The sequence below is a fragment of the Myripristis murdjan genome, chromosome 6, assembly GCF_902150065.1.
Source record: "Myripristis murdjan chromosome 6, fMyrMur1.1, whole genome shotgun sequence".
Taxonomy (NCBI): domain Eukaryota; kingdom Metazoa; phylum Chordata; class Actinopteri; order Holocentriformes; family Holocentridae; genus Myripristis; species Myripristis murdjan.
Genome location: NC_043985.1, coordinates 23,504,347 through 23,528,117, shown reverse-complemented (window position 1 = coordinate 23,528,117; position 23,771 = coordinate 23,504,347). Strand labels below are relative to the sequence as shown.

General features: G+C 42.3%; 1 protein-coding gene across 1 annotated transcript; it reads left to right on the top strand.

Moving 5' to 3' along the window:
- The first annotated feature begins 238 nt into the window (after positions 1–238).
- polr3b (polymerase (RNA) III (DNA directed) polypeptide B) lies at positions 239–23,260 on the top strand. Its single transcript, XM_030052882.1, has 28 exons — positions 239–404; positions 740–772; positions 929–985; positions 1,364–1,428; positions 1,548–1,623; positions 1,826–1,926; positions 2,227–2,318; positions 2,492–2,609; positions 3,381–3,489; positions 4,408–4,530; positions 5,795–5,911; positions 6,044–6,178; positions 7,411–7,572; positions 8,897–9,097; positions 10,125–10,287; positions 11,214–11,367; positions 11,582–11,656; positions 11,812–11,910; positions 12,078–12,205; positions 15,531–15,740; positions 15,932–16,090; positions 16,746–16,863; positions 17,127–17,269; positions 19,440–19,543; positions 20,404–20,570; positions 21,146–21,259; positions 21,413–21,586; positions 22,811–23,260. The coding sequence occupies exons 1-28, from the start codon at positions 345–347 to the stop codon at positions 22,938–22,940; spliced, it is 3,387 nt and encodes a 1,128-aa protein (XP_029908742.1). The 5' UTR covers positions 239–344; the 3' UTR covers positions 22,941–23,260.
- Positions 23,261–23,771: the final 511 nt, after the last annotated feature.

The following is a 23,771-nucleotide window of genomic DNA, read 5'->3' as shown; positions in this document are numbered from 1 at the left end:
GCCTTTTTTCAATCGTCATCAAAATCATTTACAGAAACGTTGATATTCAGGTCTTTAACACTCAAAGTTCATCATGTCACTTTTGTCAGACAGGTTTAAATAAAAAATAAGATGTTGCTGTTGGAAATGGCCCATAAAAAAAGACCACAGTTTCTAAATTACAAAGATGACCAGTCACGTGCGTGCGGAACGTGGAGTGTTTCTCTCGGTTCCGGGGCTGCACACGGACGGTTTTCAGTGTAACACCAGCAGGGCAGCGTGTTGCAGCTTCTTCCTGCTCCTGGATAAACACTGACAGCATGGCCACAGCTTTCCCGACGGGCTGCAGGTGAAGCCGCGGGACCATGGAGGAGTTTGGGGACATGACGCCGCAGGAGCTCGCGGCTCCTGTCAACACGGTGGCGGTGAGTTTGGAGGAAAAGAAGCAGCCGCGAGACAAAACCACGAGCTCAGAGAGGCTAACATGGAGGGCGAGCCGGGTGGGAGAGAAACAACACGGAGTGAAATTAGCAGCATTACAGTTTCTAATGTGCTCGTCATGGCGCTCGTGGTTCAATTTGAAGCCTGCTCGTGCTCGCAGAGGAGCAGAAGAAGGTCATGTCGGCTGTCACACCTCAATGTTTTGCTGCTGTTTACATATTATCAGCAATGTTTAAGCCAAGCGGCTGACCTCCCTAATTGTTTACTGCAGTGTATGTCAGTCTATTCACTGTTTGTTTGTTTGGTTGTTTTGGGACAGGAAAAATGGAAACTGCTGCCAGCCTTCCTGAAGGTAACAGACCACACCTCCACCTGTCTGCTGAGTCAAACAGCCTTTTTTATTATTATTATTATTATTATTATTATTATTGTATTATTATCATAAATCAGATAATTCACATTGTATTTTCATTGAGCATCACTCTGTGTCTGTCTGTCTGTCTGCCAGGTGAAGGGGCTGGTGAAGCAGCACATCGACTCTTTCAACTACTTTATCAACGTTGAGGTAAACTGTGATAAGATATGTTTTTTTTTTTTTTTTTTTAATGAAAGTTGATTCAGTGGTGTGTGTGTGTGTGTGTGTGTGTGTGTATTAGTAGTGTGAGTCACAAGTGATACGATGCTGTCATGATATTTTACCCATGATAAAGGCGGTATTACGATATATGTGATTCTGTGATTTTTGATATATATCTGTGACTGAAGAAGAAAAACACTCTGGAAAAGACAAAATCATTTTCAAATTATCAGGAGTCAGTCGTGTTTTTCAGTTCCAGCTAAAACACCTAAAGGCAGGGAACAAATAAGCCTCATGGGAATAAATGTATTGATAATGTACAAACATACCTGTATGTCTGTGTGAGATTAAGATTATCTGTTTTAGATCAAGAAGATTATGAAGGCAAATGAAAAGATCACAAGCGACGCTGATCCGATGTGGTACCTCAAGTAAGTCGAGGTTTATTTGCCGCCTCTGCCGTCACTTGAACTAACAGTAAATCAAAATAAAAAATGTAACTTTTAGACTTTTAGTATGTAATGTAAAATATAAAATGCCTTCCTTCCAGATACCTCAATATTTATATTGGCATGCCTGACGTCGAGGAGAGCTTCAATGTAACCAGACCGGTCTCTCCTCACGAGGTGAGTTTGTTTTGCTGTGAATGATAAAGGAAATGATAACACTGTGATGATAATATAAAATAATAATGCCACAAGGAAATGATAATACTAAGTCAACATCAATCTTTGAGAGTGGGCTATATTGTGATAGGATTCAAGTTTCATTATTTTTTATTTTATTTTTGAGATCCATTTCATCAGATGCCCCTTTTGTTTCTCCCAGTGCCGTCTCAGAGACATGACCTACTCAGCGTCCATCACAGTGGACATCGAGTACACCCGAGGCAGCCAGAGAATCATCCGCAACGCGCTGCCCATCGGGAGGTAGCGTATTTCCTTCTTAAGTTTTTCACAGAGTCGCATCCTTTCCAGCTGTGGACTGATAATTTCCATCACAGTGAAAACTTCAGTCGGTCCTCTTTGTTAATCACAAGCTGGAAACCCAATTCCCCCAGCTTCCACAGCCAAAAATATCACCTTTATTTCACTCATAAGAATCTTTTGCTCATTCTTAGTTTTTCACAGTTACTCGCTGTGATCTCGCTAAAATCCCTATCTTTTACCAGAGTCTTGCTCATGATATTCTGTGTTTCTCATCAGTGTATTTAATGTTGTTGTCCTCAGGATGCCTATCATGCTGCGCAGCTCAAACTGCGTCCTCACAGGAAAGACACCCATGGAGTTTTCTAAACTTAACGAATGTCCTCTGGATCCAGGTAGAGATTCACCATCACCATGTGATCGTCTTAAGTCACACTCACCGTCGACACGGGCCTCAGTGACTAAACAGAATGACATTAACAGTGACTGTGCTAAGGAAGAGCTTTGAAATGGGTTACTCTTTATTCCCAGTGGTGGTTTGATCGCATCACCTCTTACTTGTTCACAGGTGGCTACTTCATTGTAAAAGGTCAGGAGAAAGTCATTCTGATCCAAGAGCAGCTGTCCAAGAATCGCATCATCGTGGAGCAGGACAGGAAGGGTGCAGTCGGAGCCTCTGTCACCAGGTAAAGACAAAAGATCTGCCCAAACCCTCGACTCAGTGCAGCGGCCGGGGCTGAAATGACATGAAAACATCAGCTGTATCCCACTGTGAATTTGAGGTTTTGTAAACTACAGCTAACAAACAAAACATGATTTTTCAAAAAAAGGAAAAAGACTTAAAAGTGGCCATTATCAGCCTTAATTCAGATCAGACAGCCTTTTGAATGATGTCCAGAAAACCCTGTCATGATGAGGAAATGTATTTCCACAATAAGTGCAAGATTTTTCCAAACATGTTGACGTGAGTTGTCAGAGTAGTTGGAGTAGACTGGATGGTGAAGTTATTTCTGAATATGAGAGGAGGATGTCAGAATTTTGTAAAAATTTGCAGCTGTGAAGATTTATGGTCATGGTAAAAAAAAAAAAAAATTTGCAAAAATAAGAATTTGATGTCCTCCTATCAGTAGTTTTCCAATCCTGCTCCTCAGGACTTAGATCCCCACTGATTTTGATTTTAGCCATCTAATCAGGGACTGATTTACACTTGTGACTGGAACAGAGTTAACTCACTGGTAGAATAGTAAACAAGCAATACTCCCCTTGTTTAGGATGGAGAACGACTGGTATGCAAGAGTCTTCCACTCTTAGATAAAAGAATCTTTTTTATGGATGTATCTGTGACTGATATTCATTTTAATAGTAATCATTCTCATTTTTGTTAAGCTGTTGCATTTATTGCCAGACCTGCTGTCTCTTCTGCTCTATGATTTTATGGCCTTTCTTTCTAATTCCAGCTCCACCCACGAGAAGAAAAGCAGGACTAATATTATTGTCAAGCAAGGGCGTTTCTACCTGAGACACAACACGCTGTCAGAGGACGCCCCCATCGCCATTATATTCAAGGTGAACGTTTTATCCACAGTGTGATCACACGCAGCATCAAAAGCATGTATCCACTAGAGGGAGCTATCAGTCTACAGCATGATGATATTAACAGTGACGTTTGATGAAGCTGTTGCTTTTGGTTGTTGTTGTCCCAGAAGTTACAAAAGAAGGGTCTGTCTATCTCTAAAGTGGAGTTACATCATTTGTAATTTTTCATTTTTTTTATCATATTTTCTTTGGCCACCTCCATGAAGTCTCTATGTTACATTATTACATGCAGCATTAAGACATGTATCCAGTGCTAGGTTTAGTTGTGAGCATTAGCATAAAGAAGTTAGTCAGTGCTTGTTCAAAAGGCTCAGTTTTACATGTGAGCTATTGCTCTCAGTGAAAATGTCATTCAGCCAGATGGTATCATTAAGTCCCTCGCCCCCCCCAGGACAGATCTCTCCAAACATGTTAAGTGTGAGCGGAGTGTTGTGCACTGAAGTCATTTTCCATGAGACACATTTGCCCGTCCGGTTTATTTGCTGTGCACTTGTGGCATCCTCGGTGAATTCTGTCCCGGCGTTTCCTGTGTTTAGCGGAGCTGCAAACACAGCATTGAAGTCGGTGTGGGGCAGTCAGATCAGTTCCCACAGCTCCACATTTCCATAAGCAAATGTCAGACAGCCTCACGACTCGCAGCTCACCTCTCCCTCCCTGTGCACACACTTCGCCTCCTTACACGTCCCGTCCCAACTCTCACTCCGTTTGCTGTTGGCACATCCTCATCTGCCCTGCATTCTCTGTACCTGCACAGTCTATATAATGCACAAAGATTTCAATTATCTTTCATCTCAGTTGAATCCTCTCGCTTTCCCTCCTGTACTTTGTGTTGTGTCTTTTTGATGTATCTCCCAAAAGTCACATCTCCCTTGGATCTCGTTTGAACAGGGCATGGGTGTAGAGAGTGACCAGGAGATAGTGCAGATGATCGGTACAGAGGAGCACGTCATGGCCAGCTTTGCCCCAAGCCTGGAGGAGTGCCAGAAAGCTCAGATCTTCACCCAGACTCAGGTACCTCAGATGTCTATGTCTGCTTATTCTGCAGCCGGTTCACAGTCTGGAGAGCGGGACGTTAATGTGCAGACACAAACAACCGGCCGCTGCCTGTTGACATAAGGTATTTCTTTGTCTCTGTGATCAGATGACTAAGGCTTTGTCCAGACAACCAATTAAGTAATGATTTTCATGGGTTATTCAGGAGGCCCGCATGTTTTCTTTGACATCTGCACATGAATGCAATAGGCCAATTTGTTTTTTCATAAAGATTATGTTGTAAAGAGGAAACACTGACGCATTCATGAGGCCATATTTGCCTCCTAGCAACCAGCCGACGCAGCTTTCATTCCTCTCTCTCCGACGGTCTCTGTGATGTCTTTTCATGCTCTCTATTGGGCCATTGTATTGTGCACAATGAGGCCTAAACCTATATAATTAAAGTCAGGTAAGGCACAAGAAACATAGTTATCAGATTATGATCAATAAATTGCCCCAGACCAAAGTTGAAAGTCAGGATTTCATTTAGTATTTCTTCTTGCTGACTTTTTTCATTCAGCACAGTTGAGTTGTAGTCATTCACCTTTTATTTATTTATTTATAAATTTAGCACAGAGGACAGGGTGGATGGTCTTAGAGGAAGTCTTCATCCTCCTTAACCTTTGACCTTTTCTGTAGTTCTTCATTGTAGTACATACTCAGGTGTATCTATATGCATTATGATGTGTGTACTGCAATCTTTGTATTTTAACTAAATTTAAAATATCATCATGCATATACTATGGATGGGATGATATGCTTATTTCACAATACAGTTTGATACATGATATGGGCTTCACCATTCAATACAGCCACAGTATAATATGTAATAGTTCAATACTGATAAAAGTTCAATAGCAATAAAACACGACCGTGCATTTTTGCTTTTGTCCAAGCCACAAATTTTTCCTGCAGCGTTGAACTGCTAGAAAGACAAAAACAAAAAGTGAAAGTTGTCATTAGAAAGTGCAAATAATATCTTTTGTATATAGATAGTAATTAGTTAATAGTGATTTTGATGGTGAGCTTGTGACATTGTGTCGGATGAGTTATCTCATTTGTGGTTACTACAACAGAATAAAACGTAGCTAACATCACAATTAATACATATTTTTACATTTTGTGCTGAGATACATTGAATATCAGTGTATTGTCTCATCACTAGCACACACTAAATGCCTTTTTATATGCAGCATTTGAACAGAGCTGGACTGTTAATTGCCCCCTATTCACTGTATCTTAGGCTTTAAGATACCTTGGGAATAAAGTGAGAAGACAGCGGATGTGGGGAGGGCCCAAGAAGACGAAGATGGAAGAGGCCAGGGAGCTTTTGGCTTCACTGATCCTCACACACGTACCTGTAAGTAAACGTACACACAGTGATTTTAGCATTATAGTCAATATAACTGCTCTGTGATTCCCAGTTATTTACACAGACTGCCTGTTAGTTGCATTCATACAGTGGTATAATAATTTTGTGTTTTGTCTGTAGGTCAAAGAGTTCAACTTCAGGGCCAAGTGTATTTACCTGGCAGTGATGGTGCGCCGGGTGATCCTGGCCCAAGGCAACAATAAGGTGGATGACAGAGATTACTATGGAAACAAACGTCTGGAGTTGGCAGGACAGGTAAACTTCCATGTCCCTCTCTTTCAGGTGATCTCACTGCCTCTACACTCCTGTGTAAACGCAACCATTTACAGTCAAAATGTGCTCGCATTTTATCTGAAGTGACTCAGAAATGAAATCCTCGCTCACAAAAACAAAACATTCATTTCTGATCTTATGTCAAACAGAACCGTCTCTTTATTGCTTTTCTCACAACATTGATCTGAAGCCACCAGAAATCAAAACAGGCACGGTGCTTATTAACTTCATGTGTGTGTGTAGAAGTGTACCACTAACACACACACACACATGCCTCAGTGAGAACGGATCACAGCATTGGGCCAGAGGATAGAGGCTGTTCCAGGCCTGATCTCTCACCTGCATCTTTGTTTCAGCCTCCTTCCTTTATTAAGACTCTCATTATTCTCCCCCCAGATTTGTTTTTCCCTGTTTTGTTTTCCCTCTCTCCCTCCCTCTGTATTTGTCCCTGCCTGGCTTTGTCAGGAGAGAGATATGCAGCGGCACCAAAATCCCAGGGCTGTGGAAGCATGGGGATTTTTCAGCACCATGACAATAGAAATGCTGCCTTGACTGGAGCGATTGAGCTAATCCGCAGGCCCAGCTCTGATAATGTAATTACTGCTGTCTTAAGGTCTTTAATTTCCCCCTCAACCTGCTCTGTATAAGGAGCGGGAGATGAGGAGGGAGGGGGGGGACACAGAGCCCCCTTTCAATAGGGGGCTTACACACTAACAACGCCAGCAATCTCTTCACTCTCCAATTATGGTTCCCTGACATTCAACTAATTGGGCCGGCTGCGCAACGGAAGCTTAATTTCTTTATTAATTTCAAGCAGTGCTGCCTGTTTGTTTTGATGTATGCTAATGTGCTGGGTGGGTGGGGGTTGTGAGAGAGGTTGCCTCCTGTAGGCCTGGCAGAGGAGGACAGGGACCTGGGAGGGAGGCCAGGTCAGACTTATCAGTGAGCTGGCACACCTGGTTATTAAATCTGACACTGAGCGCGCCTCTGTGCTGATTAGGGACAGAAACAGCTGCAGCGTGCCAGGAGGAGCCGCCGATCTGAGAGTCAGACAGTGTGACTCGCAAAGATATGATGACGACTCTATCTCCTAAATGATTGTTGTTCTCACTCAGTGTGTAGTCTGGAGGTTTCACAACTGTATAATACCAACTAAAAAGTTTTGATTGACACTGGGTTCTTGTTGTGTCCTTTTCGCCTCTCTGTCCTCACAGCTCCTGTCTCTGCTGTTTGAGGATCTCTTTAAGAAGTTCAACTCTGAGCTGAAAAAAATCGCCGACCAGATCATCCCCAAGCAGCGGGCGGCTCAGTTTGATGTGGTCAAGCACATGCGTCAAGATCAGATCACCAACGGCATGGTCAACGCCATATCCACAGTGAGTATGGACAAGTGAATACTTACTTAAGCTTTTGTTAAACCAAGTAAAACTCTCATTGAGATTAAGATGTCTTATTAGACCTGGCCAAGAGGACAGCACAAAACAGTCACACATCACAAGGACTACATAAAAAATACCAAACACTCTGTCCCAGTGGAACATCGAGTTAGACAGAGAGCACAGAGATTACATTATAGATACATGCATAATTATTTTCCAGCATTCACATGAAGAATGAATGATGTAGCAGCACTGGAGGAGCTGGGTTCAAATCTGCATCCTCCATGTTGTGCTCTTGAACATTTGAGGTCAGCTGAAGAGATGCTGATCATGAGCTTTGGTCTCCCTGTGGCAGGAGGAGATTAGACAGAAAATTCCCATACAGGGGATTAAAAAAGCGTCCTTATTATTGTATTTTCATCGTTATTATTTGGTGTACATCTGTGCACTTCTGCATGAGTTGTGGTCTGCATGTTTGTGCACTTCTGCATGTCGCTTTTCGTAATCCCCATCACTTAGAGGAATTACGGTATGCACTGATTATGCTGCTCAGAGCCCTGGGTCACTCGTACACCAGGTATTACGGTAGAAGTAAAACTGGAGGCTGGTGCACTGCTCCGCCACACACACACACACAAGGATGCAGCTCAGTGACTTTTCTCTAACTGTGGTGGTTATGTCAACTCATGAATTAAAGATTTTGTGCAGCGATTCTCCTTAGTTACAACAACGCTGTGCTGCTGCACCACTGTTGTGTTAGCAGGTAAAGCTTTTAAAGTCGGTTTCATTCACTGTTGTTTGTTGTTATACATTAGGGATGAGCAAGTACACCATTATCTGTGTCTGTATCCGTTCAACCAGCTAAACTGTCTGTATCTGTACTCGGAATGGGCTTGGTTTAAACCAGACATGAGTGTGGCTTAACTCAGAAGTGAGTGTTTACATTCTTAATTGGGTGGGGATTGATCAGAAATCTCCTTATTTATTGTTGATTTAAAAAAGCTATTTAGATGACCAACTCACAACTTAGCTCCATATGATGGTTTGATCATTAGACTAAGCTATCTTTTGTATACTCTTCGTAGTGAATGCATTCAGTATTATTAAAATTAGTGGTAAAAGCTTCAGCCAGCCACATTGTACAGGAACTGAATGATTAAGTGAAATGCATTAACAAATGTAAGTAATAACTTCATTTTAATTCTTGGAATTAAATGAAAAAAATTGATTTATTTTTCATTAAATTGGATAAACAGGCAGGAGAATAAAGTAGCTTGGATACAGATATTAGATTGTTGTGTTTGCTGTTTTCTGTCCACAGGGGAACTGGTCTCTGAAGAGATTCAAGATGGACCGTCAGGGTGTCACCCAGGTCCTGTCTCGTCTCTCCTACATCTCAGCGCTCGGCATGATGACCAGGATCTCCTCCCAGTTTGAGAAGACCAGGAAGGTCAGCGGGCCGCGCTCCCTGCAGCCCTCCCAGTGGGGCATGCTCTGCCCCTCCGACACCCCTGAAGGAGAGGTGAGTGAGCTGCAGCGGCCAAGGATCCACCAACCGGCCTGCACTGCTGCTTCTGGGACGGTGTCATGCTAACACTGCCTCTGTGTGAAAGCAAACACTTCATACTGAATGTCCACTAAACAGTAACTCCGAGCTACAAGTGCATGTGAAACATGGGACGCAGCTCTTCACTGCGCGTGCACAGCTTCATTTCTCAGATATCAGCACACAGAATAGTGTATTATAGGAACACACAGTCGTTATATTCTTGGATGATACAGTGACAAATAGAAACAAAATGCCTGGCAGCAGTAAAGAAGAGGTCAAACAAAGGTTCTTGGTTCAACAGAATTTGGCCCCTGGCTGTTCAAATTATTCTGAAAAAAAAAGAAAAATCTTGCCACACAACAACAGCAAAGCTCCAGACCCACTTGATAAATGAACTATTTATTTCAACATATTTTGAAAGTAAAAGCAAACAAGTTTTGAAAGTAAAAGCAAACAAATTATTCTGCAAGATTTTTCATTCGCAGAAAAATGTTCTACTTCTAAAGGAGAGAAGTAGCTCTAGGAAATGAAAATGTAATGATTTAATGGTAAATATCAATGCATTTTGTAATAATTTGTGAAATAGTCTCCATTTGAACCCATTACACTTTAGGAGTTGAGAAGGTGTAATTGTATTTCCTATACTGATGTGTAAGAGCACAGAAGAAAACTGGGCTGCCACTGAATGGAGGAATGTTTAGGGATGTGTTTGGCCTCACTTGACCCACATGTTGAGAGGTCACTGTATCTTTGTGTGTGTGTGTGTGTGTGTGTGTGTGTGTGTGTGTGTGTTTATGTACAGAATCATCAGGAAAAGTTCAAAATGTACTGACTAATGAGATATTAGTTGAGATTTATCATTAAGTCAAGACGGATGTGGCACTAGTGTGCGCTCTTGTTTTTGGACTGGTGCAAAGTGTGTGTGTGTGATGTTGGTCTGTGTGAATACACTTGGATGTACATTCAAAAATGACATGTAGATGGTGTTTTGACCTCCTAGGCCTGTGGTCTGGTGAAGAACTTGGCCCTGATGACTCACATCACCACAGACATGGAGGACGGTCCCATCATCAAACTGGCCTTCAACCTGGGGGTGGAAGACGTCAACCTGCTGTGTGGAGAGGAGCTCTCCTACCCTAGCGTCTTCCTGGTCTTCCTTAATGGTAAAACACACACACACACACACACACACACACACACACACTCACAAAGGCAAATAAATAAATAAACACAGAGGGAATTAGGACTGGTTGCTTATGCTTTAGTAATTGATGACTTGAAAAGAACTTTTAATCCCTCCTGTTTTGAATGCATTGCTTATGAACATGAAGGGAAAAATATTTTGTCCAGTTTACAGAAGGCAATTTTGTATTTTTCAGGGTGGCAGATAAGTCATTAATTTTATGGCACCAGTAGGTATTATTCTCGAGACAGAACATGTCCGGTTAATTACTGTATATGTTTTTCTAGCCACTGATAACTGTCAAATTATATTAGCTGCCATACCATTTAATTAGTTGGTAGCAGCAGGTGTCAAAGCCCTTCAGAGCGTGCTCCCTGCAAATCTACCCTCACACAGAGGCAGTGTACTGGGTCTCTTCTGTTCTCCAGTCATTTGTCTGTCAGACTTGATATGAGCACAACCCCTGCAGGCGGTTTGAGCCATGCGCTTGCCAGTTTGTCTCTTAGGGGTTTGATTCACACACACACGGCTTTATATAGATGCTTCACTGGATGCTCCTTTGTTTCTTCACATTTGTCCTTGTTTAGAAATGTGTGTGTTAGTGTCAGAATCAAGCTAATTTTTCAGAGGCAACGGGCACACAAGGTGTTTGACCTGGTGAGCTGGTGCCCAGTACAGGATTGAGTCAGTGTATGTGGAAAAAAACGCATCCTAACCTCACATATCGCCTTTACACAACAGTAGACTAATCATAAAAACCCTATAGTCTTCCACTGTAGCAGCATTGGCATTGTGTGTGTATGACTGTAGACAAAGGTGTGTGTTTGTGTGCTGACAGATTGTTGATCTCTCTCTCTCTCCCCTCCCGTCTCTCTGTCCATTTGTCTGTCTGTCTCGTGTCCCCAGGTAACATTTTAGGCGTGATCCGAGATCACTATAAGCTGGTGAATACCTTCAGGCTCATGCGCAGAGCCGGTTTCATCAACGAGTTCGTTTCCATCTCCACCAACCTGACAGACCGCTGCGTCTACATCTCCTCTGACGGAGGACGACTGTGCAGGTGGGGAAGACTTCAGACTTTTGATGCATAATTGCATGGAGCATTGATTTAAAAAAAATAATAAATAAACTTGAGTCTGAAATGAGTGTTTTGATTTGAGAGAGTTTCTCACTTTGTGAAATGTGCAATAGCAACATTGAAAGTAATCTAATAAGAGACTCCGGGGCTGTTTTATTGATAGTTTCCTTTGACGTGTGTGGTGGTTCCCTTTCAGGCCGTACATCATAGTGAAGAAGGGACAGCCAATGGTGAAAAACAGACATATTGAAGAGCTTTCCCAGGGCTACAGGTGAGGCTGGGAGGGTGGAAGCTGCTTGTTTCAGTGCATTCATATCCAATAAAGTTAATTTTAAGAATAGACTAAAATAAATCACGTGTCTTTAGATAGCAGGTTATTTATTGGTTTTGAATAATCCCCTTTTCAACCTTTTTTCTTGACCCAAGAACCTTTGAAGATTTCCTGCATGAAAGCTTGGTGGAGTACCTGGATGTGAACGAGGAGAACGATTGTCAGATTGCCCTTTACGAGCACATGATTAACAAGTGAGTGGCAGTTGACTTGGCCGTCGGCCCTGACATATTAAAAATCTTCAAAAAAAAAAAAAAAACAGAAAACAAACTCCTCCTATCCTTTCAGACTTGGCTGGGTTGTTCATGTCATCTAGACACTGGGGGTTCAGCTCCTCTTTCATTTGTTTGTATTTCCATAGAGACACAACACACTTGGAGATCGAGCCTTTCACACTACTGGGTGTTTGTGCTGGCCTCATCCCTTACCCCCACCATAACCAGTCGCCCAGGAACACGTACCAGTGCGCTATGGGCAAGCAGGCCATGGGTAAGACGTCTCTTATTTGAGCCAGCTTTCTGCTGGGTTTTGTATCCCTGCTGAGAAATGTGTCCACCCCATGAATTTGTCACATATGCACGTTTCTCACAAAGCATGTGGTAGGGCTGGGTAGTATATCAATATTATATCAATATCATGATATATTGCAATACTAGATACTTTCTTGGATTTTTGATGTCATAACACAGTGATTTGGTGTAAGTGTTGTCTTTCGCTGGTTTTGAAGCCTGTATTACAGTAAAAAGATGCAAGTTTTTTGAGCTTATTAGACTTTTCTAGTGGCTCTGTTATTTGACTATAACCATTTAGTCACCACATTCCTATTACTAATAACTGTTTATCAAAAATTTTATTGTGTCAACATTTTGTGAAAACACCAGTAGATAGATAGATAGATACTTTATTCATCCCCAAGGAAATTCACAGTTTTCAGCAGTATCCACAGATTACAAGATTAAATAAATAAAAAAATAAAGAATAAAATATGACACTAGAGATCTAAGTACACAATGTGCAAAAAACTGTGTGCCCAGCAGTCATCACTACACTATTGCACATTATTGATATCTATGTATTTGGTCAAAAATAATATAATAATTGATTTTTTTCCATATTGCCCAACCCTACTACCACAGTAATTCAATAAAGTATAAACAGATGACAGTATGTGGCACGTCGGTGAAGATTTTCACCTTGTTTGTAAACAACAACGCCGATGTGTTGTGGCCACCCTGAAAAGTTTTTTTTTTTATTAGGCAGGAGAGTCTCTTGGGATTCCTCTTCTTTTTGTTGTTGTTGTTGTTGTTTTCACACATGGACTCCCCTCAACCCCAAAGAACAATTTTACTAAAGCCCAAGGAGTGCTCCTCTACTTTTGAATTTGAATATTATTATGTAAACATTTCACAAAAGCACCAGTAGTCATCCTGACAGCCATACACGGTGGGCAACACCCGTCACTAGCCCAGGCCTGGATTATTTACAGCAGGCCCAGATCCTTACCCTAACCTTAACCCATGCAAACTGAACCATCTCTAGCAGTTTTAAAGTACTGGTGTAAAACTGTACTCCTTGCCTGCAACCCAACAATATTGAATTAAATACATAAACCTGACATATATAGATACTATCTGACAAATTTGAGTGTCATTTCTTGCCACGGATCCAAATTTCTGCCGTAAACAGGCGTCCACTGTCAGTGACCACAGCGGCCTCGTCCTCAGCTAGCAGAGAGGAGCCTTTGAAGATCTCGAATCCCTTCTCAAACATCCTCCACACAGTTGCAGTATTTACTCATGTGCATGCATACACACAAACACACCAATACTGGCAGCAGTTAAATCTTTCATCCACACTATTCCATACATTCACCCCTGTGCACCACACACACACACACACACATATATAAGCCTCTGACTTTCCAAAAAAATGCTCTGCTACTTGTCAGAAGATATTTGTGTGTGTGATTGAGGGTTTGCACATATGTGTGTGTGTGTGTGTGTTTCTCAGTGTGTGTGTGTGCATGCGCATGGACATCAAACATGGGGCGCTTGCGTAGGTTCTCTTTTGTGCTGTGTGTGTGCGGAGGCCCTTTCCCTGCCAGTCACCCAGAGTGTCATTAGCAATTCATTGTGTCTGCTCTGGCTGTGCTCGGGGGGTCAGTGTGCTCAGCTGCGAAAGACCACAGAGTGTGCACCCACAGCTCCTTGGTAACCAAAACTTCCCCAAACGGCCCTGCTAACATTCGTAAGAGCCCCAGTCACCCTTAACACCCCCCACCCTCCTCTCTTTCCTCCTTCCACCCCCTCCTCCCTTCCCCCCATCTTTACAAAAACACAGACTGGAACTATATTTGGCCCAATATCCTCTGCCTTGTCTGTTTTGTGTGGACAGCCCTATACATGTGCAAATCTGGTTGTGTGGCCCGGCCTATTATCACAGACTCTGTGCTTGTAGCCTGATTGTGAAGTAATAGCATCTGACAAATGTCAAGGCTTCCAGGGAGGCCAGGCATTATGCCATAACTTGCCCTGTTCCTCCACTCGGCTGCACCGAGATGGCCCTAACCAAGCCCTGCCCTGGTCCGCTGAACAGGAGGATTAAATACCCATAATACACTTCTTTCTGATGACAAAGCTGATTCACTGATGCCATCACATAAACAGTTGTAGTTTGGGACACCGAGGATAATGACATACAGTAGATATAAGAACTACAGGGTGTCTGCAGGTCCTTAAAAAGTCTTTAAATGTCTTAAATGCTGTTTTATAAATATTAGGCCTGAGAAGTCATTAAATAGTCTTAGATTTGAATTTATGAGGTCTTAATCTCAGCACACACATTTTTATCTAATTCCATTTATATTCTTCAAAATTATTCAAGTTCTGATGCAGGAGAGTTACTGTGATAAAACACTAAAAGGCCTAACACTGAACTTAATACTTGCCTTTATACTGACCTGCTAAACATCTATGCTGGGGAAATTCCTCTTCTGGATTAATCCACCTTATTTCTTACTTACTTATCATACTGTGGAGAGAAATCCAAGAAAATCCCTGTACTTACCTGTCCCAGGTGGGGAAAAAGGTTATTGTTTGATTTATTGCAGTAGCACCTTGCAGTGTAACCTAAAGGAACTGTTATGAAAGGCATTTTATTGAATCATTTTGGTAAAAATCAACCATGTTTTTAGCTAAAACTGACCTCTGCACCAGACCAAATGCATAGTACTTACTTAAATACTTATTTGTCAGATGATTTGTCCTAAAATCTAAAACCTTAAGTCTTAAATTTAGTTAATATTTATCTTAAACTGTTTTAAAATGCAACAGATTTAACACTATGATACCTGTAGACACCCAGGATTAACAAAATTATGGATGGAACAGTGTGGGTTTTTTTTTTTTTTTTAAGGCTGTTACCAATATCCAGTGTCTTCCCACTCATATCGGGGCTGATATGGATACAAAATTTTGTCAGAATCTGAATACAGTTACAGTGCAAAACAGGTTCAGCTTTTCAGACAGGCCTGTGTTAAGATAATTGTTTTGTAAACAGGATACCATGTTATTTTTTTCCATTTCTACTTTGACAGTAATAATGAAATACCTGCAGTAAATATACTTTTTGGTCTGACACTGATATTGCTGCACAAAGCTGATATTGACCAGTACTAATAGTTTGCAGATATATCAGTGCATTCATAAAATGTTATAATAGTACAAAAAAACATTTTATACTTGTCCATGTGTGCGTGGTGAACACATTGCAAGAATTACCTGCATCTGCTCTCCTCCATATCGTCTCTGTCCAGGTACTATTGGCTACAACCAGCGGAACCGCATAGACACTCTGATGTACCTGCTGGCCTACCCTCAGAGGCCCATGGTGAAAACAAAGACCATTGAGCTGATTGACTTTGAGAAGCTGCCGGCGGGACAGAACGCCACTGTGGCCGTGATGAGCTACAGCGGCTACGACATCGAGGACGCTCTGGTCCTCAACAAAGCCTCGCTCGACAGGGGTGAGAAACCTTTAGTGGTTGTCAAAACAGCGGCAAGCATTTTGTCGGCCTCACAGGATTTCTGCACCCTCACCTTCATTTTCACATGATTTTAAAGTTGTGCTTCAAATAAAGACAATATACTGTTTACATAACAATAATCATGTAGCAGACACTTACAGATACTAACAGTTATCTGTGGTTCCATCCAGGATTCGGCAGATGCCTTGTCTATAAGAACGCCAAGTGCACCCTGAGGCGCTACACCAACCAGACCTTTGACAAGGTGATGGGACCCATGTTGGACGCTGCCACCCGGAAGCCCATCTGGAGGCACAGCATCCTGGATGCTGACGGCATCTGCTCCCCTGGTGAGTAACACCAGTAATGGAAGAGACCCAGCATGGTTTGTTGCTCTTTATTTGACTAAAGGTGACCTAATGACTGTATGTCCGTTATAAACAATTCACGTGTAATAAAAGTAGCATAAATTTGTTTGATCTGCGACACATAAATAGATAAATAGTATAAAATAGCATGACTGGCTAACCTGATGGTTTTATGAGCAATGTTTCTCACGGGTTCTCAGATTACTGAGGCAGCATTAAGGAGGCAGGGATTATTTACGACTTGTTATTGACATTTCATCAAGCAATCACAATAAATCTGCATCCTGTATACACTCATGACATGGCAGCATTAGCTGACTATTATATTTCCATCTGAATGTGGAGGTTATGTTTCCAACTGTCTCTCCACTGAGTTTGTGTTGGCACAGACTCAGTGCAACTCAGGAGTACAGCATTGCTCCGTCATAGGTGCAATGAATTATGGTCTGTGTAGTTCATTAATATGCTTTCCATGCTTGCCAGCATTAAATTATGATAGTCTGAAAACTGCACTGGCCACAGCTGCCAAGTTTCATGCATCTTGGCACCCAAACAAATCTAGAACAAAAATGTTGTTGGCAGGCTGCTCACATTTTGACATTGTGTGGGAAGCACTGATGTGTCTCCTGTGCCACAGGTGAGAGAGTGGAGAACAAGCAGGTGTTGGTGAATAAGTCCATGCCAACTGTCACCCAGACGCCACTGGAGGGCAGTACCCAGCCAGGCCAGCCGCAGTACAGAGAGGTGCCCATCAGGTGAGCACACAGTAGTTCACACCACCACCACACCCATCCACCCCACGGCGTTCACACTGCTGCCATCCACACTGCTGCCATCCACACTGCTGCCATCCACAAATGACTTCAACTAGATTTATACTTTATTACAGACCGACAAGATAAACTTCTGTGTGTTTCAGAAAGTTGGAAATGTGAGGCCACTAACTCTGACCTGCTTGCAAGCTGCTTTCAGGTAACCCTGCTGTAAAGAAAATCATCCTCTCATTTTACTTTTGCAGCTACAAGGGCTCAACCGACTCTTACATAGAGAAGGTCATGATCTCATCCAACGCTGAAGATGCTTTCCTCATCAAGATCCTCCTCCGGCAAACTAGGAGACCAGAGATAGGAGACAAATTCAGCAGTCGGCATGGACAGAAAGGTGCAAACCTCAGCACACAGTGTCACTCTGTATTCTCTGTGAGAGCAGGGCAGCGTGCTGAACCCAAACTTCAGAAGCTCTCTCTCCTTGTTGTGAAAGCTTTTACACAACTAAATACTTTTCTGGGAGTCTCTGAACTGCAGCGTTTGTTGAGTCAAGTCCCAGCGGCTGCTGCTCCATCGCTGCCCCCCTGTTCTCATCTTTCCAGGGCTGCTTTTCAATTAATTGGCTCTTTGTCCTGTGCCAGACTATGTAAATTTATTACACCCCAGCAGTATTCTGCTGCTCCTGGGAAAAGTGTTTACAACCTCCATTGTTTTGCAGCACCTCCCCTATAGAGGGCTTGTATGATGTTTTAATCAGAAGGCTAACTGGCGCCATGCATAATTTACTCACTTCATTAACGTGGTGGCCACTGGGCGGTCAGCTCACGATGGGACAATGTCTTCTGTCTCCGATGGTGAAGAACAGAGGGGTCGCCAGGGGGTTAGCTGGAGAGGAGCTGAATCTGGAGTCAAAGTCCCAGATGTGAACCTGAAGTAGAGCAACTTTCAGATACAGCTTTTTCAACCATGGTGTTTGTTTTTTTTAAAAAAAAAAAACACTGAATTAAGTTCACCTAGTGTTTTCAAACTTCCAATGGAGCTGTTGAAAGTATAAGTGCAAAATTTTTGTTGTTTCATAAATGTATTTATATATTTGAGTTTTAGTGTTTGTTTGGAAGTAAATGTGGCCACAGTGATAGATCTCCCAAGCCAGGTCCAGCTACTCATGACTAGTCTCATAACCTCTGGCCAGCAGAGCAGAATAAGTTAATTATTTACTGGTCACCCACCCACACCCACACACACACACACACACACACATACACACAGCCTATACACAGCTGTAGTGGCTGTGCAGGGGTGGTGGGGGAAGAAGAGGAGGGTTTGTCAGTAGTAGGGGCCCATTGTGTGAGCCGCCACCGCAGAGCTGTATGGGGTGTGATGGAGGGCTCTGGACTCTTGCTGTTGTCTTGCCTTTCTCTGCTGATTTCATGCCTCTTTTATCATTCACTTTCACACAAAACAAACAACACCGAGGATGTCTGCAATGGGAACTAGTGTCTCTCTCTCTCTCCTTTTCTCTCTCACTCTTTCCTTCTCTCTCTGTCTTGCTGTCTCACTGCTTCTCTGCTGACCCGCTCAGCCATTTTCCTCATTTCTTTACTCTCTGTTTTACTTTTCTGCCTCTTTTTCACTCTGCCTTTACCCCAAAATTCAAAGTTCTTTTACTCCCTTTTCCTTCTTTTTTTCCCTGTCAGTTCCCCTTTTACTTTCTCCCCTAGCCCTCCAATATTCGCCTTTTCTCTTTTCATGTTCTCTCCTTCCTGCTGTTGGATGACTTTCCTCTTATGTGCTTGCCCAGTAAATCGCTGCACTTGTTCCCAATCGACATCCTGTTGTTCAACAGTACACCCTGTGTGGGTGACTGGTCAGCTAATGGTGAATTTTTCCCACGTGCACGGATTCAATTTCTCCTCTCCAGTTGATCCCCTGCACTTCCTCTGAGTTGAACTGAAAGTCATGGGTGTGTAATCCTGGTCTCCCTGTCAAGCTAAGCACCTTTCTCCACTTCCTGCTTCCCTTCTCTTCTCTCCTCTGTCTCTTTTTTTCATTTGCAAATGGGTCTACAATCTGTTTACCCTGGCCAGGGAAGAGTGCTTCGGCCCCTCAGCAAACATTTGCACTCACACTTAAAGTCCTGGCTACCAGGGCCCTTGTCCCCCTCGTCATGTGAATCAAAAGAGCACCCTGTCTGTCCACATGAGTATGGAAATGTCACGCTCAACTGGAGGTCCACACTAAGCTTGCCTGCAGCATTAAGTCTGCAAAACAGCTTAAACAATGATAGTCTGTGCTGCTAACATTTTAGTTTTACCACAGTTTTATCTATTTATTAGTGTGGACTTTGAGTGGTTAGTTGGGGGAACAAGGCAATGCTGTTCTGTTTGAATGGTTTTCATGTTTTGTCTGAATTGAAAGATTAATGTTTGCAAAGAAGAAGCTCATCATGCTCCGTTGGTCAGTTCTGTAAAAGTCTGTCATCCTGCTGTGCTCTTCACACCGCTGGTCTTTTACATGATCTATATAGACTTGAGCTATTTAGTTTCTGTGTTTGTGTGTGTCAGGTGTGTGCGGCCTCATCGTCCCACAGGAGGACATGCCCTTCTGCGACTCGGGCATCTGTCCAGATATCATCATGAACCCCCATGGATATCCCTCCAGAATGACGGTAAGACTATTCGCTGCAGCAAGGTGGTGATACGAGAGCAAAATTTTGGTTCATCTTGCTTTTATGGGGAAATTAAATTGAACTTTTGTTTTGTTTTATTGAAGGTGGTAGAATTGACACCTAACCCAAAAGCTGTACGCAAAATTCTTATTTGTGAGTTTTGGCTCTGAGCTCAGCCGGATAGTCGCAGGAGTCACACCAATAGCTGTGTTGACCCTCACTCTTCACAGGTTTCTATTGGCCCTTCTGAGACAAAACCCTCATTATCCCCTCTACTTACTTCTCTGGGTTATCATTGGCTCCCAGAGCACACGTCCATTCACAACACTAAGCACCAATCTTACTGTTCACAAACAGATATTTGTTGCCGCGGAAACGGCTGCCAGCGAAGCCCGCCTGAAGCAATGTGTAGAAGTTTTATCAAACAAACGCAGTACATCTAAATTGTCCTATGCTGGTGAATGTGAATAACATGATACTTGGCACCGTGTCTGCCAGCTTTTTGTCTGCGACACTGTAAACTTTAAAGGTCTTTACTGGTAAAGTAGTCGCTCTCTGTGTATTTGCTGGCTGTGGTTGTCATGGAAAAGACACAGAAATGTTTGGCCCGGGAAGATGTTTCTGTGGTCCAAGAGTGAAATGAGAGTAGGTGTTTCCTTTTATGTGACGGGGTCAGGGGTCTGCTGGCTGTGACCTCAGTGGAATTGTTGAAATCAGTCATCCTTAGACTGGTGGTCCCACCCATAGGGCTACAGCTGTAAACCTATCTCATCCGCAAGTGGGTATGATTTACAAAACTTTTATATTGTGGCAATTTTGTAGCTCCGGTGTTCGAAATGTCTCGTGTTTAATTTTGCCAGGTGGGGAAGCTGATTGAACTGCTGGCGGGAAAAGCGGGAGTCCTGGATGGACGGTTTCACTACGGCACGGCTTTCGGTGGCAGCAAAGTGAAAGATGTGTGTGAGGATCTCATCCGTTATGGATACAACTACCAGGGCAAAGACTACGTCACCTCTGGAATCACTGGGTAATGAAGGGAAAATGATAATATGCTCTTGAATTATGTCTTTATTAGGAACATCAAAATACCTGAATTTTGGTAGCTGATACCAATACTAATAAAAATCCACGATTTTCAATAACTGATCAACCCTATTCAGAACACACTGTCTTATTTAAAAGAGCAACGTCGGCCTGTATCCCTCAATTGGGAAAACAAAGCAGCACAACAAAATATTAATTTTAAATTGGATGAACTGTATGAAAAATATTGCTGGTATGTTTCTGTGTTCTCATTTTAATTTGTACTCCTGTAAGCATTACTGCTATTTAAATGTTTTGAATATTTAAACACACAGGCTAAGGCTGCTTGGGAATAAAATCACTGAGTTACAGAGCGAGGGATCAGTTTGCTTTGATACTAACTATATTTTTAAAAAAAAATACTCGTTTTGTTATTCTTTTCAAAATTTTTAATTTTGAATTGATTCTTGTGACAGATCCCAAATCCTTATTCAGATATAATCTATTCTGGTGTTAACTAGAGTTTGTTAATGGTTATATTAGCTTTATACCCATTTTTGATTATTTTCTTTTCCTCAGAGAACCGCTGGAGGCCTATATTTACTTTGGACCCGTGTATTATCAGAAACTGAAGCACATGGTCCTGGACAAAATGCATGCCAGAGCGCGCGGCCCCAGAGCTGTTCTGACCAGGTAAAGGCAACGGGCTCTTGTTAGTTTCATTTCAAAGCAAAATTAACTCAAAAACCTTTTACAACTTTTTACAACTTTTGAGAAGGTCATGTTGTAGTCACCCTGCAGTTCTTTGCTCTGTCTTACCTGTCTGTGCCCCCCGCCCCCTGCCAGGCAGCCCACCGAGGGGCGCTCCAGAGACGGAGGTCTGCGCCTGGGGGAGATGGAGCGTGACTGTCTGATTGGCTACGGAGCCAGCATGTTGCTGCTGGAGCGCCTCATGATCTCCAGTGACGCCTTTGAGGTGGATGTGTGTGGACAGTGCGGCCTGTTGGGATACTCAGGCTGGTGAGTCGAGTGTTTTTGGTTGAACTCAGTCCTGCAGACCCGATGGTGCTTTTAATGTTGTTCAGTTGTTGTTATTTCAAACTCCAATACAGCTGATCTAAACATGAGTCCTCTGAATTTACAGTATTTAGATTTACTACAGGGACTACAGGTGGAAATTAGCAGCTGTTGCTATAACCTGGCTCAAGACATCTTTTCTTGTCTTACAAGATTAATGTTTATTTGTGCATTGTCCCTGTTTCAGATAAATAAATTCTTATCTTATCCTACTATAGATACTAGAATTTATTTAAAATTGATAGTTACATTGCATCACACACACACACACTAAAGATTTTACAGTGTTTTTGTGTTTTCTTAGTTGGAATTATGCACATATTATTCAATTTGCCGTACATTTAACAATATAACTGAGGTTATCCTGTGACTCCCGGTACATAACTGACCTGATTGCCTCTAATCTCATGGGAGCTCACATGATACACACTCATATGCTCAAACAAAAAGAAGATTTGAAACTGTGGCCGGAGAGACACGGTCAACATGAGCTGAACACTGGAAAAAAAGGCGATGTTAGCTCGGCCGGCAGCCTCCAGTCACTGTAAGGCGTGCGCTCCCAAAGTGTTCAGTGCATCACTAGCACTCCTATATTTTTATAATAAAACCTTTCCGCCACACTTCACTATAAACCCATTTCTCTGATGAAAACATCTTATGATCAGGACGGCTCGGATCAGTCTGCAACTTGACCGGGGTGGTTAAAACCGAATACTCCTCACACCACGCCAGATAATTTTTGCCGACCATCTGTCCGCCCAGTCCACAGATAGGAGCGTTGGATTGGCAAATCTGGTTGGAAGTACCCGCAGTTATCCTCTACAGGGGGTGGGGGTTGATTTTTTTTTCATGTTCTGCACATCAAGTTAACCTGAGGAACCCCATTTGAAGTGATTTTTGCCCTGTGCACCCTGATATGAAAAGAGATTTTGGCCTATATAAATGTTTTTCACGTGTCATACTTGAACACTAACAAGTAGATTCAAAGTGATGAGATTTAAACACAATGTTACAATAATTATTCATACATTTTTGGTGTTGTAACAACTTTACAACTCTAGGTTATTAAATTATAGTGAAATTAAATTCCCCAGACCCCACTTTGGAAACCACTGCCCCAGTTTGTGCCCAGGCTAATTCTCTGTTCGTTTTCTCTCTGTTCTCCAGGTGCCACTACTGTAAGTCGTCCTGCCACGTGTCCTCGCTGCGTATCCCCTACGCCTGCAAGCTGCTGTTCCAGGAGCTGCAGTCCATGAACATCGTGCCTCGCCTCAAGCTAGCTCGCTACAACGAGTGAGCTGGACGTGAACAGATACAGGGTTTGTGTCAGGTAGAAGACAATTTAGAGCCAGTGAGTTAACACGTCTGACACAAATTCAGTTATTAATGCAATGAATGAGCAAAAAGACAGGCTGAAGTTTGAGTTTGAAAAATGAGCATTTTCATTTTTTTTTGTTGTTTACAAGCCAGGCATCTGTCAGATTTAAACATTATTTTGTTCGTGTTTCATATTATGTTAATAGTTTTTGAAAGCAAGTCGACATTATTACGTGATGCTCTGTGTATGTGTACATAATAAACACAAAACAATATTTAAAAATTAGCTGTTGTGTTTTGTATTCCTTGATTCCAGACTTGGTATTTCTTTTTGCCACAATGACAATTGGCAGAAGCAAAGCAAAATAAGTATTTGGTGTGCATAAAGGCAGGAAGATGATACCAAGTGTAGAATCTCATATTTAATTTTTGCTGAAAAGTCGTGTTTCATCTCACTGGGAAATCAATAAAAAATTCAAAGTTCATAAACGAACTGAAACTCTCAATGTAGGGGTGCACTGGTTGTTTTTGCAGAGGAAAATCGTCTTTTTGCCTGTAGATTAACTGGGGTTGAGATGCACTCGTCAACATGTTGAAGCTGTCATTCACTTCATTTTTCTCTCACTGTGCAAACTTCAGGTTAAAGGTTCTGTCCAAGTTTGCTCCCTGATCTAATAAAGTTGATCGGAGGATAACTGGCTGCTTATAAAACTGGCAAAAGTAATTATCTTCATGGTGTTTTTGTGCCCAAAGGTGAATTAGGCTTAACAATGGTCAGAGGGTCACCACTCATTAAAATGAATTTAGAGGT

What these genes read in the sequence shown, in the direction of transcription:
- polr3b (XM_030052882.1), top strand. Translation starts at nt 345, where the DNA reads ATGGAGGAGTTTGGGGACATGACGCCGCAGGAGCTCGCGGCTCCTGTC. An exon ending in GACGGAGGACGACTGTGCAG is followed by an intron (nt 11,368 to 11,581) that starts GTGGGGAAGACT and finishes GTTCCCTTTCAG; the next exon opens with GCCGTACATCATAGTGAAGA. An exon ending in CTGTTGGGATACTCAGGCTG is followed by an intron (nt 21,587 to 22,810) that starts GTGAGTCGAGTG and finishes TCTGTTCTCCAG; the next exon opens with GTGCCACTACTGTAAGTCGT.